The sequence below is a fragment of the Apteryx mantelli genome, chromosome 2 (assembly GCF_036417845.1).
Source record: "Apteryx mantelli isolate bAptMan1 chromosome 2, bAptMan1.hap1, whole genome shotgun sequence".
Taxonomy (NCBI): Eukaryota; Metazoa; Chordata; class Aves; order Apterygiformes; family Apterygidae; genus Apteryx; species Apteryx mantelli.
In genome coordinates, this window is record NC_089979.1 from 33,716,306 (window position 1) to 33,734,162 (window position 17,857).

Genomic DNA, 17,857 nt, shown 5'->3' on the forward strand with positions numbered 1-17,857 from the left:
AGGAAAATAAAACTAGAACCACAGTTCAGTCATTTGTTACTTTCATAGGTTTTTTTTCTTCCTGTACAAACCCAGCAAGTTATTTAATTTACAGTATAACTTTCAGTCTATTTAAAATCCCATTGGAAAATAAATTAATAAACACATTTGTAAAAATATGGCAGGCCACAAAAATGCTGTTAAAAGATAAAAAAAACCAACTCTTTGATTAGAAATAAATAAAAAATATAAAAAATAGTTGCACACACTTTTTACATTCACTTTACAAAAACTGAGTGCAAAAGAAGAAAAAAAAAGGAATTGTACTGAAATAAATACAATATACTAACAGAGTGCATTGCTGTTAATACAAATAGTCTGTTGTGTTTTTCTTCTTTTTTTTTTTATGTCAGCTGGGAAAAAAATTAGTGCAATGTTGCAATTGTAAATGCAGCATGGCAACCTACACCCCTTAGCAGTACATGAACTCCTAACAGATCCATCTGGAGTTTACTGCTGTTAAGTAATTTCTGTTGCCCAGCAGCTTTCACATCCTACACATGGATGCCCTTCACTGCCTGTTTGATACTTTCCAGCAGAGCTTTGCATTCGGGGGAATAGTCCCGTTCCAGATTGCTGTACATGTCTGTGAGTGTATTTACATATGCTTCGAAATTCTGCTCACTGATTGGCCCCTAAATGAAGACAAAACAGATTATAATTGTAGGAGATAAAATTAAGGCCACAGAAAAAAAAAAAAAAAAAAAACACACCCCATCCCAAAGCATGGAAAAGCAGTGACATGGCAACTGGGCAAATGTCAAAACACGACAGTCACCCAATTTAATGGAGGGTTTGTAGAAGGGAAGGTAGGTTCATGTGTTGGGGGGACCATGCACTCCCCCAACAACAACAGGGACTGGCGATATAGTCTTCAATGTGACTTGCTTTTCTATTGTGGCCTGTTTAGCTCTGGGATTATGGCTGAGATATCTTTAACTTTCCTCACCTAATTTCCCACCTGAGATTGGGAAAAGAGGCTGTAATTCTAGAGCTCTAAGTATCTTTGTGGATTTGGCTTGTGTTTGCAAGTAAGACAAATAGGACCTGGAGGTTTTGAGCAATAGGTTGAGCTTTGCTGGCTCCAGAAAAATCACAGCACTGAGTTGGATCAAACAGGTGAAAATTTTGATCTAGGAACAAAACAACTCTAAGGATTCTCTGTTGTGCAGTTCTCATGCCTAGTACATGATGGACATTCAGAGAGGAAGAGAAAGGGGAAAAGTCTGTCTTGCACAATGCAGTACAGGGCAGAGAAAACAGTGTCAGCACAGTCCTGGAAGCAACTGAGTGTTAGCATGCAGAGTCCCCCAGGTTCACTGATCCAGCATCTCTGCAGAGTAAATTAGTCTAAGCAGAGCTCTCTGCTAACACAGCTACAGTGCTCCCGCTGGTCCCTGAGCTTGCTCATCTGCTTCAAGTGCTGGCAAAACAGTCCCAAAGAAGGTGTGAAGCTGCTGGCTGTGGTCTTACCATCTGTGGAAGCTGAATGTCAGCAAGGCTGGAGATGAGGGCTTGGCTTAAGCCAGCTAACTCCTTCAATAGGCTCTCGTTGTTCTGCTCTATAAGTTTGTTCTCTTCTTCTATTGTTTTCAAATTGCTCTCCATAGATGTGATCTAAAAATCACAGACACACACAAACAAAAAGACCCTTGGCTGTATTATAACTGCAGATTGAACCCAAACCGACAGTCACATGATTGTGAAAGGACACACTATGGATTGGAAATTCAGGTACTTTTTTTTTAAGATAGACATAATTTCTCCACAGAATATTGACAGCAAGGAAGAAGTCATATTCATTCTGAACTGACGGACTTTGTTGTCAGTTCACAAGGAAACCCTGTGTCTGCAAGGTGCTGGTGAGTGGCCCCACTGCCGGAGGAGCACATTGTGTGGGGAAGATGAGCTCAGAAATGACTTCAAGTCTCCAGGCCTCAAGAAGCTGAGGAGGGGGAAGGGCCAGCGTCTAGCTGGGATGGAGCCTGTGGCCTCAGGGCTGGCGGAAGAAAGGAGAAAAGAGCTTGATGTTTGCATTGCCGCCCTGCCTTATAGCATGCCTGCTGATTGACCACAATAGCAACGGCACCGGTATTAGCTACTGTGCTACTTTCCTGCCCTGCTCCTGGGCACAGGGCAGCCCTGCGAGCTGGTCCGGATTAGAGAGAGGGCCGGCGCTGGAAACAATAAGAGAAAAAGAGAGCGGGAAGGGAGCCGCGAGGCTGAGCGCAGAACAATCGCAAAGATCATCGCTGACCAACAGGATGGAAACACATAGCTCTCAAAAACAGGAGGAAAAAGCACCTGTGTTAGCAAAATGGTATTCTTTTAGCCTGAGAGAGCTAGGAATATACTCAGCTCCGAAGGTTCGTATGCAAAAGCAGTGCTGAAAAACCAAAGACGGCGACGGCAGGGCCTGGTTCTCCACCACCCAGCTTCTCGCACAGTAACGGGCACCAGACAGTGCAGTTGGGAAGTGCTGCCACCGCGCACTGGGCCCTCCCCGAACCGCTGCCACTGCAGCAGCTGCTAAGGGCCGCACAAGGCGCAGAACAACAGAGTCCCGTCCACAGGCATTGCGCCCACCCGCTCCTCATTAGGACTACGTACCTCTGCACTGCTTAGATCTGTCTCTTGCTGTGACCAGTTTAGTTCCCTTTGTCATACTGGAATAAACCATCATACACCAAAACGATCCTCAGGTGAAGAACTCTTTCTTGCCTGCCTGAGGTAATGAAGTGCCAGGAAAATCCACTACAACTTTGCCTCTGGAGTGTGCTCACAGAAGCCTAACACCTGGCCAAGTTAGATTAAAAGGAGACAGAGCAAAGCTACTTAGGGGACACACTCCTTCAAATGTAGCTCAGTTCAAGCTTTGCTGGTCGGGCTGCCCTCAGCAGGCAGAAATTCAGAGGAGAGGAAATCTGTGCTTGCTTAAATTAGGCAATTTCTTGTATCTGTGCAAACAGCACAGTGTTCTCCAGAGAGAACTAAAAAAAGTGTCCACAGACACTGAAAAACACTGCAGTGCAGTCTGGGATGGATATCCCACAACCTTTGTAGTGTGAAGCCAGTCAATTCAGATTCAGCGCAGGTGATATAAACTTCACCCATATTTAGACCATAAAAGCTGTGGCTATTATAAAAACAGCACATATCAGCACTGTACACATTCCAGCGTGGTGCAAATACAGAGGGGTATACTGGGTTACACTCAGTTTGTTTTGGTAAGTTTAGACTTATATTGGGTTTCCAGATCTGCTCCCATTTAGGAATTTTTTTCCTAAGCTCTCACTGCTCCTAACATATTTAGCAAGTTTCTGCTCTTGCTTTTGCCTAGTTTACCAGGTGAATTACCAGGTGTATATAGCTGTCTCTGCATGGATGAACATATTCAGCTCACTCAATAGAACTACAGTCAGCATCTTAAGGCTAATTTACTCTTGCTGGCATACAAATACTGAAAGAGAATGACTCTTTTTCATAGCTCCCCTTCAAATTAATCTGCTATACAAGTTAGCAAAAGGCACCCATTCTTTACCAGGTGTTGCCTGGAGGCAAAATTCAAACTATTTGAATAACTGACAGTGGGTGAATTGAAGTAGGGAAATTTTCTAAGGCACAGATAAGAACAAAATCAACTTTCATAACAGTTAGAGTATGCTCATAAGAAGTAATGGTATTTCCTAATAGTTTGCCTAACACGAGTTCTTATGGCAGTCATGGGATTCTGTATAGTTTGGTCAACACAGGTTTGGTCAACAAAGGAAAATGCATGTTTTGTTTAGTAAATATGGTTTTCCTGCTTGCCAAGATTAGCTCCAAACTGTCTTGAACCTATTACTCTGCAGATTTTCATGACAATACCAAGGAATTTGCTGCTTATTTACAGAAAACAAAAAGACCTTGACAAAAAGCATGTAGGATTTTGGCAGTTTTGAATGCTACAGAGTGAGGGGAAAACATGTGTGCACAAGAATAACTGTGTTTAAATATAGCATTTACATACATAACAAAAGTTTGAACTTTTTGCTTTGATGTTATACCTGAGTTTGAAGTTTCATCATGTCAGCTTCAATTTTAAGATTGGATTCATTCAGTTCTTTTATTTCCTCATCCAAATGTCTGATTTCTTCATCACTCTCAATACCTGCAAATAGTTGAAAGTACCATGATCAGATTTAAAGTGTTCACATGTAAATGGATATACAAGTAATAAGCTGGGTTACCTGTTACTGAACAAGAGGAAAATAACAGGTTTTCTGATCAAATGATTGATCTTTAAATTGCCTCTTATTCTGCTTTTACTGTCAAAATTGTTGGCTAGCTGTAAAACATCTATATGAGCTGAAACATGTAAGGGGCAAGGAATGCTTTCTGAGTTTTTGTGTTTCTCAATTTTTTTTTTTTTTCAGTACAACTTGCAACCACAAGCTACAGAACAGAGAAAGGAAAAAGTGCTGGAAATGCTTGAAAAGAGAAAAGTCTGTCACATAAGATGAGTGAGTATTAACAATGTCTTTTTAGGTTTAAAAGAAACATAACAGCAACTCTTCCTTTGCAGTGAACGCCCCAGGGTAACATCTCCACTGGTATAACTTTGCCGACTTTAGTAGGCTCGTTTATACCTGCTACTGAACTTGCAAGAAGCACTGTGGGGATTAATCTCTATGCACAATAACTTGAAGAAGCACAGCCTTAGTTTTGAATGAACACTTAAATGACGGCAAAATGGAAACTGTCAGGAGGCTAAAAGGCACCATAGGAAAAAAAAGAAAAAAAAAAGAGTGAGGACTTTTACATCCCCACAAGTTAGGTAGCAAAGAAAGATCTTCAGGTCTTTAATGAAAGCCTTTTCCTGAATAATACTGAGCAGCTATAACTGGCAATACATGTCCCTCTTTCTGCTTAGTACCACTCTGAGATCACTTCTGCTTAGAGATTATTACCACTGTCATTGTTACTGCTTTAAAACCCAGACTCCTGATCTGAGCCTACTAGGGACCCAGCAAGGAAAATCTGTAAGCAGCAGCCTCTGTTCCAGTGATAACTTGGACAGAGAGTAGGGCACATGGGAGCAAACTCATTTGCCCAAGATAACACAGCCGCTTTACTCAGCAGTCTGAGGCATAAAAGCTAAGTCTCTTTAATCCTGGCTCAATGTCCAGCTCTCTGACCTACGCTGTATAAGAAAGCAGACTCTACTTATTTTCTCCTATATCTATTTGGTAACTGTTCCTTTATATTTACTATATGTGTTAGGAAAATCATCAAAGCACTGCACAGAAACTAAACCATGTAGGATTCAAGATAGGGAGATGAATCCATTTCTGCATGCAATATTTACCCCTTCTTACCTTAATCATTAGTTAGCTAAGTCCTTCTGAGCTGTAATTAATACATTATTACTAATAACAATATTTAAAACATCTTCAAATCAAAAAATAACACTCTGAGTTAAGACCAGAAGGTACCACAAATGTTGAGCTATCATGATGCAAATGAGAATTTTGTAATATATCATGCAAAGATTTTTGTTATTGAAGTTTTGTTATTGCTAGAGACAACTGAAAGGAGTGAGAATTAATGCCAGAATGGCATAAAGGGGCATATGTATAAATGGGAGTCAGGGCCCTTCTATCTAAATAAATGTCATCATCTTTTACAAATCTCCTTACCACCACTTGCTTTAAACTTGATAGTCATTAATTCTTCCGAAATTTTGCCCTTTTTTATGGCTTGTGCATTCAGAGGACAACCAGACAGACTGAAAAGAATAGGAAAAAAAACATTAGCACCCACTTGAAAATGGCAACAATCCTTTCAGGCAATATTATCATGCACTTGGTCAGACCTCTGTACCTGAGGTCACATCTGTATCTCCATTATAGCATAGCTTCAGGGATTGACATAACTCATAAAGAGCTATTTAACTGTATATTCCAGCTTGAAAATTGGCACAGAAATCTCAACCTACAAGTAAACAACTCCTAAACACATTTCAGAATAATCCAAATAGCAGTGGGAGCTATTATTGAGTTATGTGAAGAAAAATTTAGAGAATTCTTGAAGTCCCACCAACCTAAATAAAAACTTCCTGTAGTTTTTATTGAAGCACTATGCTTCAAAGGAGGGGGGCAGTATGGTCCTTGAAAATGGCAGGTTTACCATTCTTAAAAAAATAAAATTTAGTTAATGGGATGATTTCCACAGTGCACAACTATTGTATCATTTTGTTGATACATAATAATGATCAATATATAATAACTCTGGATATGCCCTATAGACTGTAATAGCTTTTTAGAATGGTTCTGTTATATAGTCAGTTTGCTTTTTAACCACTGTTAATATTAAATTACATTTTGCTACTTCAAAGCTTACAATTTCATCAGCTGGTAATTATCTGAAGCAATTTTTATAGCCCACTAAAGGCCTAAGATGAATTGCACTGTCTTAATAATATCTTAATAAATAACAAAGAAGAAATACCCATATGCTGGTTTGTATTCAGATGTAGCCAAGTAAGGAGTAAAGCAAAATTTTGTCCCAGCAAGAGAATGGTTGAACTTTTTTTTTTTTTTGCAAAACCCCCAAAGATTCTAACAAACATGGTGCTTCTACACGGAAAACAAGTGTTTGCAGGATTAAATTAGCATCACACTTGCTTAGCTAAAAGCTATGTAGGGGGACATGCTAGTTCTCCAGTTCTGAAATACTATTTATTATCTCTGTCCAGAGCAACAACTAGTCAGAAGAATGTCTGAAAGCCACAGGTGACTTGTTAGGCTTCAGGAGTGCTATTAAGGACCCCATTTTAACTAACATGTTCTTGAATGTCATCCAGCCTTAAGTAGCATAGGAATCATCTGTAGGATGAGTTGCAACAAACTAACGCTTTTTATGCTGTTTGCTTCAAGTTAGCATATTGATTAGCATGCATTAATTAACCACAGCTCACAGTTGTGTCATAATGTAAACAGATCAGCATGGCATATCGATCATAAAATTATAACACTGGATGAACCCACTGCTATGGGGGTTTCTCTCTATTACAGACCATTAGGTGCCCCCATAACTTTGCATATGAGCCGTTCGCAACCCTTTGGTGAATTTATTATTCAGCCTTCCCAGGATGGGCTGATTCCATTACATCCATTATATAGATGAGGAACCGATAGAAAGAGGCCAAAGTCCACATTCAGACTGCCTAAAATATCACCTAAGGACTTGTGGTGAGTGTTTCTTCCTACATAGCTGTCTTTGGCAGCTGGGAGCCACCCAATAGCAAACACTAAATACGGAGACTTGGGTGCACAGTAGACAGTGTCTGTATCAGATGGACCTGAAAACAGATCACCCAAACTTTAGGACAGTGCTCTAGCCACTGAGCTAAGAGCTCTGTATGACTGTGTATTACTCTGGAGTTTGCAGCCAAAGAAATAATAACCATTTCTAGGGGTGAGCTGGGAGTGGGCTGGGGCAGAGCCACAGTAGGACTTCCAAGCTTGAGACTGAGATGGGAAAAAAGATGAAAAACAGGAGTGGCTCACCAAATCAAACCCAAGGGTCAAAGGAAAAGGAAGAGTAAGAGTAATGGAACTTGCTGGAGGGCCATTAAACACCAGATTTCATAGGCTGTGATTTTTTAACAGACAGTTCTGCTGAATCAGACTGAACCACCTTGGATATTCTTGTGTTGGAGAAGTTGGTTCAGACTGTTAGAAAGAAAGCAAAGGAGGGATAGAATATAGATTTAATTCCTGATATACACAGAAGACTAAACTTCGCCGGGTATTAATTCTGTTTCTATAGCCAGATTCTTTGAGTATTATTGAGTGAATAGGTTCAAACGATATTAGGGTTTTCATAGTGATATATAAAATAATGGTGATTATTGTTACTGTTTATATATGTGATTCCCATTTTATAAGGGTTGTTTCCTTGAAAAACTGTTACAACTTCAAACTTCTGTAATCCATATGAATTCTGCCTGTTTACTTTTTGTTTGATTTTAGTTGTTTAAATACAAACTTTAAGAAAATAGCTTTTCCCATTGGTGGAATGATGAATGAATGCAGCCATAGCTCTTGCTAAATCCCTTCTCCTGACATGTCAATGATATTTGCATTTTCTGTAAAGGATATACAGGCATAACTCCATATTTGCCTAGGAAAGAACTCTATTACATTTTAAATCATATAGAAACTGTGTTAAGACTAAGCAAAGAATGTGGAAAGTCACACTGCAATGAGAATGTAAAGAAGAGTTAAAAGTTCATCCCAACCCTCTCAAAGTTATTCTGTTCCATCAGCTGCAGTGTAAACTGTATTGTTACTTAAAAGACTTCAACACAATTCATTTAGACTATAGCCTCTTATGTTGCCAACTCAACAGCAGATTGTTAAGGAGAAGTAAAAAGAGAAAACACAAAGTTATACCTTCTGTGGGTGACAAAAACATTATTAACATGACCCAGCCCGTTGCAGCCTGGCAAAGGACAGTGTGGCAGCTCTTGTTTGTTCAGTTTCCAGGATAGTGAAGACCCATTGACAGGACTCTCCTTCTGTCTCTTGGCAGCCAAAGGACAACCAGAAGCAGTGCGATGAGAAGTGTATTTACCTGATATGTGACCTTGGCCATCACAGCCTATCACTGGACATCTACAGAAACACAGGAAAAGAACCCCCATTTTCACTAGACAGAGCAGGTGAAGACAGTCTCAACAAAATAAGAGAAAATAATTCCAACTGCCTATGCCACTTACACTAATGTGTTGAAACTTGGTCCCAAGAGATATGCTGTACCCATTCATGTCAAGCTGAGCTTTAGGCATTCAGCTTATTTCAATCTTAGGCAACTTAAAATACAGTTGTACAGCCTAAGGAACTAGAACATTTGTTTAGATAGTATTTTACCAGAAAACTGAAATTCTATCAGAGGAATAAATCACACTTTTAGAAATGTATGAAAAGTCAGCATTTGCTCTTCTCTATTTATGTTTCTGGCACAAAGCAGAGGGTGGGTTTCTGTAGTTGGAAAACTTGTATTATCACATGCAAATACTTGCAAAGAGAAACTTGGGATTTTCTGCACTGCTGTCAGCCTCTTATATATCATTAGCAAGTATTAAGAACCATACTGAGTGTAACCAAATCTTCATATCTCTATTCTGGCAGTCGATCGTTTACTTATTTAATGGAATGTACATTCAAGTAAGGAACATAGTGAATCTCTACTGAGCTACCAGTTTTCACCTCAAGTGAAATTTTAACTCATACATAGAGGAAGGGCATGAGACTTACACACATGTAAGTTCTCTGGGATATATTTTGAAGGTGTCACTGTGATTTAATTGTTTCATTGGGTCAATTCTAGCACTCTGTATTCATGATTTTGGTGACTGTTTGCAATTTGGGTTTATTATTTGGGTCCATGCTGATGATGACCACAGCTGATACGGGAAGATTTCCCTACAGGCAGAAATTTTTTATTTTCCTTAATTTTGCCAAATTCTCAACCAAGTGGCACTTGCATGGCACTGTTTAAAATAATTGGAATAATGAAAGCAAATGCAGCAACCCTGCCCAACTGTTCAAGCTCCAAGGTGATGAACTCCACCAGCTTCACTAGTAGCAGAAACACTTGATTTGTCTCCAGCTCTAGGACATGTTCTCATGTGCCTCAGATTAACTAGGGCATTTCCTATGATGCATCAAGTCCTGAGCTTTTACTGTTTTGCGTTTTTTTGCCCCTTCACTGCTGGTAGACCTGTGCTTTTGCTACTCACTTAAGTTCAGGGTCTTCTTTTTCTTCCTTGGTAGGAGCCACTTTGATACCACCTTTCCTGGCACGAGGACAACCGGACAAGCTGAAAGAAGTACACAGGATAAAAGCAACTTCTTTCCACTGCTGCTTGTTGAGAACTCTGAGCGCTGCAGCTCCAGACAATGGGATAATTCTTACCTTCTGTGTGATGCATAATTCCCAGTCACATGGCCAGAACCATCGCAGCCAGGTGTCGGACACCTATAGGAAAATACAGAGAGCTTACAAAATACAGCCACAAAGGTAACAGTAAATAAACTGTACCTTGTGCATTTTGTCTAGAATGGAAGAAAGAACAATAGAGTTTTTGCTGAATAATTAAAACTAGTTCTTGTTCATTTTTTTAAATGAGCAACCTGCTTTCATTTTTTATTTTATACCTGAATTTTAATCTGCAATGTGAAGTATACTGCATATGATGCACGGATTTAAATAGTTTATAACACTGTTTTCACCAAACGTTTTTCCTTGTGCTGGGATCAACATTAAAAAAAAGCAGCTTGATATTGATCTATTTGTAAATTTACTGTTACGTGTTCATTTGTTATTCCTCTGATGTTTTCAGGTACAGACACAAATAAGCACTTTGCCAGTATCTACAGAAGCGGAAATGGAAGCAGAGAAGCAGTTTTACTTTTGGCCGCCAATACAGTCAGTGTGAGAGCCAGAATTTGAATTTAGTAGTTTGTATTTTCTAGCACAGTAAGTGTACAACAGGACCGTATCTGTCTAACAGTAGATTCGATTGGGTATTCAGCTTGGTAAGTGGATTATGCTTACGTCTTATAGTTAAGGGGCTTGTGTGTGTGTGTGCAACAAACAGAAGCCTTTTCAGATATGAATGTTTAATACCAAAACATCCATACAGTGAAAAGAAACAATCCTGCCTGTTATTGTGTCACTTGCGCTCTGAGTGGGTAAGCTTCTTGCCCTCTGGCAGGGCATGAAGAGTGTGCTTCAAAAGTCTACTGCAGTCAGTGGGTCCTTCCATTGACTTCTGTGGGTTTCGGAGCAGGACTTTACTGATATCACCTTCCACCTGAGAAGTAATCTTATGTATCTTTCAGAGAGATCTTTTTTTTTTTTTTCATTTGATGGAATTGTATTTGTGTGTGTGTGTTTTTTTAAAGAGAACAAAAACATACCTCAGAACATAAAGCAGCACAAGCAAAATATTGACTTTTAGAAGTTGTGCCAGCCATTTCTACATTTCTGTATTGTACAGCACTAAGTTAAGCACTAAGGATGTTAAGCATCCCTAAGGGCCTTTTGAATGCTATGTTTTTTACAGAGTATCAGAATTAGAGGAAGAATTGTGCCAAATAATCTTGTAGTAAACCACTATGGAAATTTGCAGCTTTCAGTAATCCCTTAAAGGGCTCAGTTCTTACTGATTTCTTACTGAGATGAGGAGATGGGTGATTTATTAAAGTTGTTGGTAGGCTGACATGGAAAACACCTAAATATGCAATTGTAATATCCATTGTAGTTTACCTCTTCACAGAATATTTGAAACTATTTTTCTGAGAACAATTAATTTGTCAAAAGAATGATTTCTTTGGGCATGACCAAATTTATTCACTGATTCAAGTAGAATTCAGCAAATAATTTAAACTGTGGAAAGGGGAGGTTTTTTTAAAGACAATGTCAAAACATTTCGTAATGACATTTTCTGAACAAAATATTTTGGCAGAATGACATGCTTCACAGTGACAGCTAAGGCAGAGGTGCGGGTTGCAGTGTCCCAGATATGCTTGACTGTGCAGAGCTAAATGCTGACCTGAGTGTGGGATAATGAGTGGGCACAATGTTATGTGAAGCAAGCAGCAAGGGCAGATGTCTGGAGAGTGTAAGTGCTCATAAGTAAATCCAGAATACATGCCAAATACTATGGGTATTAATTTTGGCTACTAATTTTATCAGATGATCACAGATGGAAGAGCTGTCCAGATAGACTGTATGCAGATTTATTTCAGTAAAGAGCTTTTTATGGGAGACATTCAGATCACAAATCTGTTATGGACTTAAAAATGACACTGAAATAATTTTGCATCTTCTCCTCTGTGTTTACCACTTCTGTCAGCAGTTAGTTGTCATAGCCAGATTAGAATTCAAGATATTCTTAGGGTCATTAAAGATTTGAGATTGAGATGTTACTAGTACAGTATTAATAAAATTATAGAACAACATTTCAGGTGGACTACTGACAAATTAGTAAGAACCTACACTAGTAAGACTTCTGTGCATGATCACTGAATTGGGTTTTCCAAATACTGGTTGTATCTTTATACGGATTCTGAAATTCCACAATATAAGATACACCAACAATATATTGCTCTACAGTTTGTGGATCTTCATCAGCTTTTAACTGGATGACGAGTTTGGAGTGGTGCCCCAGTCTAGGGAGACATCCTCTGTTGCGGATTCCCTGTGCAGAGCCAAGCAAATCAGATTCACACTGGAGGATCAGAGGACTCAAGCTGAAAGTTATCAACTCGTGAAAGGGTCTAGGTTACAGATTCTTCTACCCTTCATGGAGTTTTTTCTCCATGATAGCTTCACAGTGATTCCACACAGACATTTTTGTAAACATCCATTGAGTACTTGTCATTTTGTGCCGTTCTCTAGCAGGACTGTTCTAACTTTAATTAGAGGAACTACAACTTCTCTGAAAATTGATGCACTGAGCTGCAGATCTAGGAGCATTTCTGATACTTTTACTCACTGCAAAGCTGTCAGGAACTATTCACAGAGAGGGCTGGATACGAACTTTAGTTAATATAAGCCCATAGAGATCAGCTGAGAAAATTACTGACTGAAATACGCCATGCTGCTTATGGAATAGGGATAAGTACCAACTTGTTATATGAAACCTGTCTAGGAGAACTGCTAGAATCACTCCCAATAAATCAACATGTAACCACTATAACATTTTAATTAAGGATAGAATTGATTACCTATTATTTAAAGTTTCTGAACTGAAAGTAGATATCTTTCTAAAGTACACTTTTAAACCTGTTCAAGGCTTGATAAGCAACTCTTTGGTGAAATCAGAGGAAGTGAAATAGGATAATCAATCATAATTCTCCCTTATAGCTTTAAAACCTATAAATCATTAACAACTTTAGTATTTCTTAATCTGGTCACCTTTGACTGCTCTGTGCAGTAAGAATCTTCAGATTTAAAATTTCCCAATTCTGACTCAAAGGCTCACTTTTTGAACAGATTTTCCTTATTTCCAAACTGTAGATCACATGGAAGTCTTGCGACTTTGCTGGCTTAGAGATTCACAGTTAAAGCCAAAATCCCATCTCAATTCTGGCAATTTAAATGCGAATAACATTTGGAAAAAAATATACAGCTTTTTCATATTCATGCCTAACTACATAAGGGTACTTTGATGGCCTGATTCTATGAGCATTTATGCCCCTTCCTCACACCTCTGTGAAATAAAATTAACTACCGACATCACTATACTGTACCCCTGCAGGTATGATTGCAGTTTGTGGCATAAGATTTCATTTAGCCAATCCTTCTCAAAAGCAGAGTTTTATTTAAAATTTCACCTGAATAATGTTTGAAGGAAACTAAGATAAGGTGGTGCATTTGTGGAAAAAATTATTTAGTCCTTTTTCCTTTTGCAAATTGTCTGTGAACAGATTTTGATTTTTGCTCTTTTTCTAGTTAATTGAAATTAAATGCTAAGTACATTATGCAACATATTTCTGTCTGTGAAATGTTCATGAACTTTGACTTTGTCTTTCACAACTCACTTATTATACATGGCGTACAGTGTGCAGTTTGTCATTTAAGTCATATGCTGTTGCTCCTCTTTCCTTATGGCATGACCAAAACTCTAGAAGCTTTAGTGGAAAAATAACCATATTGGTATGCAAATTTCCTTATTCGCACATGAATATGGGGGGAAGGGGCTGCATGAAGAGCAACTATTCAAAATATTTGTGTGAGCATCTATTTATGGCAGAAAGCCAACAAAAGCAGGGACAAATACATATGACTCAGCAAATGATTTAGAATTTGTCAGCATTTTCACAAGTCAGTACCCTGCTTCTTGAGCTGCTCTTTTCAAAACAAACTAAAACCAAATTTTGTATCTTTGAGACTCAGTGATCCAAAAGCTGAAGCATTATGCCAGTGTGTTAATTTACCTACTGGCTTTGGGAATTGCTTTGATCAGTTGCCCATATAAATGGCCTTTCTTTGCCATTTTGCCGCATCTCCAGCAGCTTCACCTCTGTAGCTACCATCAGTTCAGCATCTTTTTTATAACACAAATTGCCAGAATACAGGATGGGATGCCCTAACGTTTGATCTGGGGAAACTCATTTGTGACTAAACACTGAGTCAGGCCTGAATGTAGTTACTACTACTATTAATACCATTATGATACTGTAAAAGTGCCATGAGAAGACTTTATTTTCTTCAGTCTGGACTAGGAAGGAACCTCCAGGAGGGCAGAAAGTGCAGTCACAGGAGTCTCCTCTTTTTACATACATTCATGAAATTTCCAAGGCATTTATTATGGGATCCAATTTACAAGTTGCAGAGGGAAAGCTATGAAAGAACTCTAATTATCCTTTCCTCTTCCCCACATCCTTATTGACAGAGGCAATTCAATAACCAGATGACTGGTTGCCAGTGCCTCTCTTGACTACAGATTTTTGAAATATTCATGTGTCCCTATACATCTGTCCGTATAGTAGAGCCTGCACAGTCCTTTTGTAAGTGACATTTCATGGTGAGAATTATGCCAGCACCAAATCATGTGACTTGATGTCTGCTTCAGTGACTTTAAACTCATAATATATGGTAGTGAATGATGAAAAATGATTTGCAGTTCTGTTTGTTTTTTAGCTTTATTCTAACTTCTCTGACCAGACGGAGTTATTTGCCAGTCTTACATGTAAGATACTTCCTGCTTCTGTCTGAGTCAAAAATACTGTGTGAACAGTCTCCTTCTCAGTGTTTACATATTCTTCCTTCAGGTCCTGGTTAGTACATGAAAATGAAGAGATACAAAAAAGAAGAAAGACAAATGGAGAAAAGTGAACTCTGTCTCACTGGAAAGCTTTCAATTCAGTTCATTGAACAAAGGCTTGACCTAGCTCAAAGGAAATCAGATAAACAATTCAATTAATGTAGGGAACATGCTGATCAGAAACAAATAGCAATCACATTTTTGCTATTATCGATACTTACTTAAGCTCCTGAGAGTTGGCAGCCATAAGAGATTTTAATGTCTTGTCAGCTAATGGGCACCCAGAGACACTAAGAAAACAGATGTGAAATGTATCATTAAAACAGGACTTTTTTTTTTTTTTTTCTTAAAACGACAACCTCTGGACAATCTATGATTTACAATGGGGAAAAAAATATTTGCTGTTGGCAAAGGAGTAGCAGCCAATATCAGTCTGTAGCTCTTAAGTTACTGGAAAGTGATTTGGTCAGAGCCAGAGGTTTCTAAGACCCTGTAAAGCTTTGCAGGGAGGCAGTGGTACAGATAGCCCTTTCTTTATGTTGCCAGTGTAAAGGGCAGGTAGAACGTCTGGTCCATGTGGTTGGAAAAAGACAAAATCTGCTTCCATCCTGCTCCCAAAAGGAAAGGCAGGAAATTATTGTTTCAATCCCCCAGGTTGACAATAGGCTATTCTGAGCAAAATAGTTGGCACCTACAGTGTATGTTTGTAGATCTATGAATTTCAAAGCCACTTGTAGAGAAGCTTGCAGAAACCTCATTTAAAATCCCATGCACTAGCATCTGTATGGAAAATGCTTGTATGCTTAGGGAAATGAAAACGTTACAGAATGACTTATCTGCAGGTCTCACCTAAGACATGCAGCTCGAGTAATAAGCATATGTTGCTTAACTCCATCAATCTATTGAGTCAAGACATTCACAAAATATAACAGAAACAGAAAGGGGGCACATTTCTGTATGGAGTATTTTCTACAAATTATTTTTGCATGCTTATCCATAGTTGGTATAAAACTGTTCGAAGATGACAATAGCTAAAATTAGCTCTACTTCCTGCTTTGGGTTTCCTGTTGTTTCTTACCTGCGATGTGAGGCATAGTTTCCTGTTACATGACCGCTACCATCACATCCTGGAGTTGGACAGCTGTGCAAAGAAGATACAGTGAGAAGTGAGAATATATATAATACATGACAAAGCTCACTCTAGTCTGCAGTGAACTACATAATAATTCTTAGGGCAATCACATTCATCATTAACCATCTCAACACTATCATGACATTACTAAAAACTAGCAAAACTTACATGACATTTCTAGTTTTCAGTTACTACTTGAGACATAGATATTTACAGGACTGAAAAAGTATTCATATTTCCATGCAAAGAAACCAAAACTTTTTTTATTTATATGTAATGTGAAACCACCATGTTTTGCATAGATTTCCAGTTACGGCTTAGGTTCTTGAAAAGACAGTTTCACTAATGGTACCAAATTTTGATAGCAATTCATAAATGTTAAGGTTGAAATTTCTAATCTGACCTCCTGTATAATACAGGCCAGAGTATAGTAATATCTGACGTCATCCCTCAGCTTCTGAGCAAAATAAAGCACCTTTTTTAGAAATACATCCAATCTTTATTTGCTGACTTCAAGTGAGAAATTAGGTGTTATGGTTGCTTGCAGAACAGAAAGCACACATAAGTGCAGACAGACAAGGTTCAGAATGAGCACAAAATTTTCTCTGGATATTTCTCAGCTGAATTGAGAAACGATACAAAGGTGGTGTAAATCTAGCACAAAAGACTTGCTCCTTTATGCCGATAGAAGTATATTCCACAATGCTGAAGACTGAACAACCAAATTTCCTGCACATCTAAATAGGGGGTTCTTTAAATAAATAAAAATGTTATGCAATCTAGGTGTAAGAGAGAGTTTACCTTCTATACAGCTTATGGAGTCTGTTTCTGTCTGTGAGCTCTCTGTATTCGTTGTCTATATTCATTTTCAAAGACCCTTTGATACCATCAGAATGGTGGAAATGATTTTTATTGAATCTAGGAATCGGGCCCTAAAGAATTATTTTTGCTGTTGCTCTAGGAACGCTCTATCCTGGCTCCCTCAAGGCTAGCAGTCAACCAGATTTGCCTGCTCAGTCCCCAGAAGAAAGAGGAACCCAAAGGGCACAATTGTCTATCTTTACAACAGGAATGGCACATGACTGTATTTATCTATTTATTTATTTATTTATTTGCTCTTTCAGGCTTCTGGAATAGCTGTTAGGCCTGTTAGGCTGTTAGTTCAAGGCCTTCTTTATTCTTTCTGGGGAACTGGAGAAGATGTTAAAGCTCCTGTTGTTCCTCAGCCCTTCTTTGGTCACAGCTTTGAGCTCAGCTATCAAATGAGGACACGTTCCTCTGCAAGAGGGCAGGGAAGTCAAAAGTTCTGGGACTTTTTCAGGGAAGCTGTGGATGGGAGACAGGTGAATTAAACAGATCTTTCTGTACTATTTTAAAATACTCCAACACTAACCCTGTGGAGTCACCTTATAAAGGGATGTGTGTTCTCTCACTGGGCCTAGGGTTAAGAAGGCCAAGGGATTTCGGTAGCTTAGCAGAAGCTACACTGAAACTTCTAGACAGTGCTTCATAGGCTTGAAGAAGGGTACCTGAGATCCTCATCTGGATATTTTCTCTGAGTTGGCAAGAGTGCTAGGAGCTTTTTTCAAATCTGTAACAAAGACTCAGGAAGGCATCAGCCTCGTTTGCACAGCTGACTTCAACCTGAGCAATGCAGTTATCAGTGCCAAAATACAATTATAGGCAAAAGAATTAACATGGAAAAACAGAAAGCACATGCTAGGAGATGGTATTCATACAACAGTTCACCGCAGCTGAGTTACTATCTCAGAAATTTTTCTTTGTTAAGTGCTTATGTCATTTTAAAAACTTCCTCATGATGGAGCCACCTGTACTCAATTGGTCAGTATGAGTTCTGAGCT

At 38.8% G+C, this 17,857-nt stretch overlaps 1 protein-coding gene across 1 annotated transcript in view; it reads right to left on the reverse strand.

Annotated features, from left to right (window-relative positions):
• Positions 1–422: 422 nt before the first annotated feature.
• ST18 (ST18 C2H2C-type zinc finger transcription factor) overlaps positions 423–17,857 on the reverse strand; it is a 169,742-nt gene continuing 152,307 nt past the window's right edge. The window contains exons 15-23 of the mRNA XM_067292323.1: positions 15,942–16,004; positions 15,085–15,153; positions 10,003–10,065; positions 9,827–9,907; positions 8,478–8,699; positions 5,718–5,806; positions 4,086–4,189; positions 1,513–1,656; positions 423–674 (exon numbers count right to left, since the gene is read on the reverse strand). Coding sequence (XP_067148424.1) covers positions 534–674; positions 1,513–1,656; positions 4,086–4,189; positions 5,718–5,806; positions 8,478–8,699; positions 9,827–9,907; positions 10,003–10,065; positions 15,085–15,153; positions 15,942–16,004 — 976 coding nt within the window. The 3' untranslated portion in view covers positions 423–533. The remainder of the gene's footprint in view (positions 675–1,512; positions 1,657–4,085; positions 4,190–5,717; positions 5,807–8,477; positions 8,700–9,826; positions 9,908–10,002; positions 10,066–15,084; positions 15,154–15,941; positions 16,005–17,857) is intronic.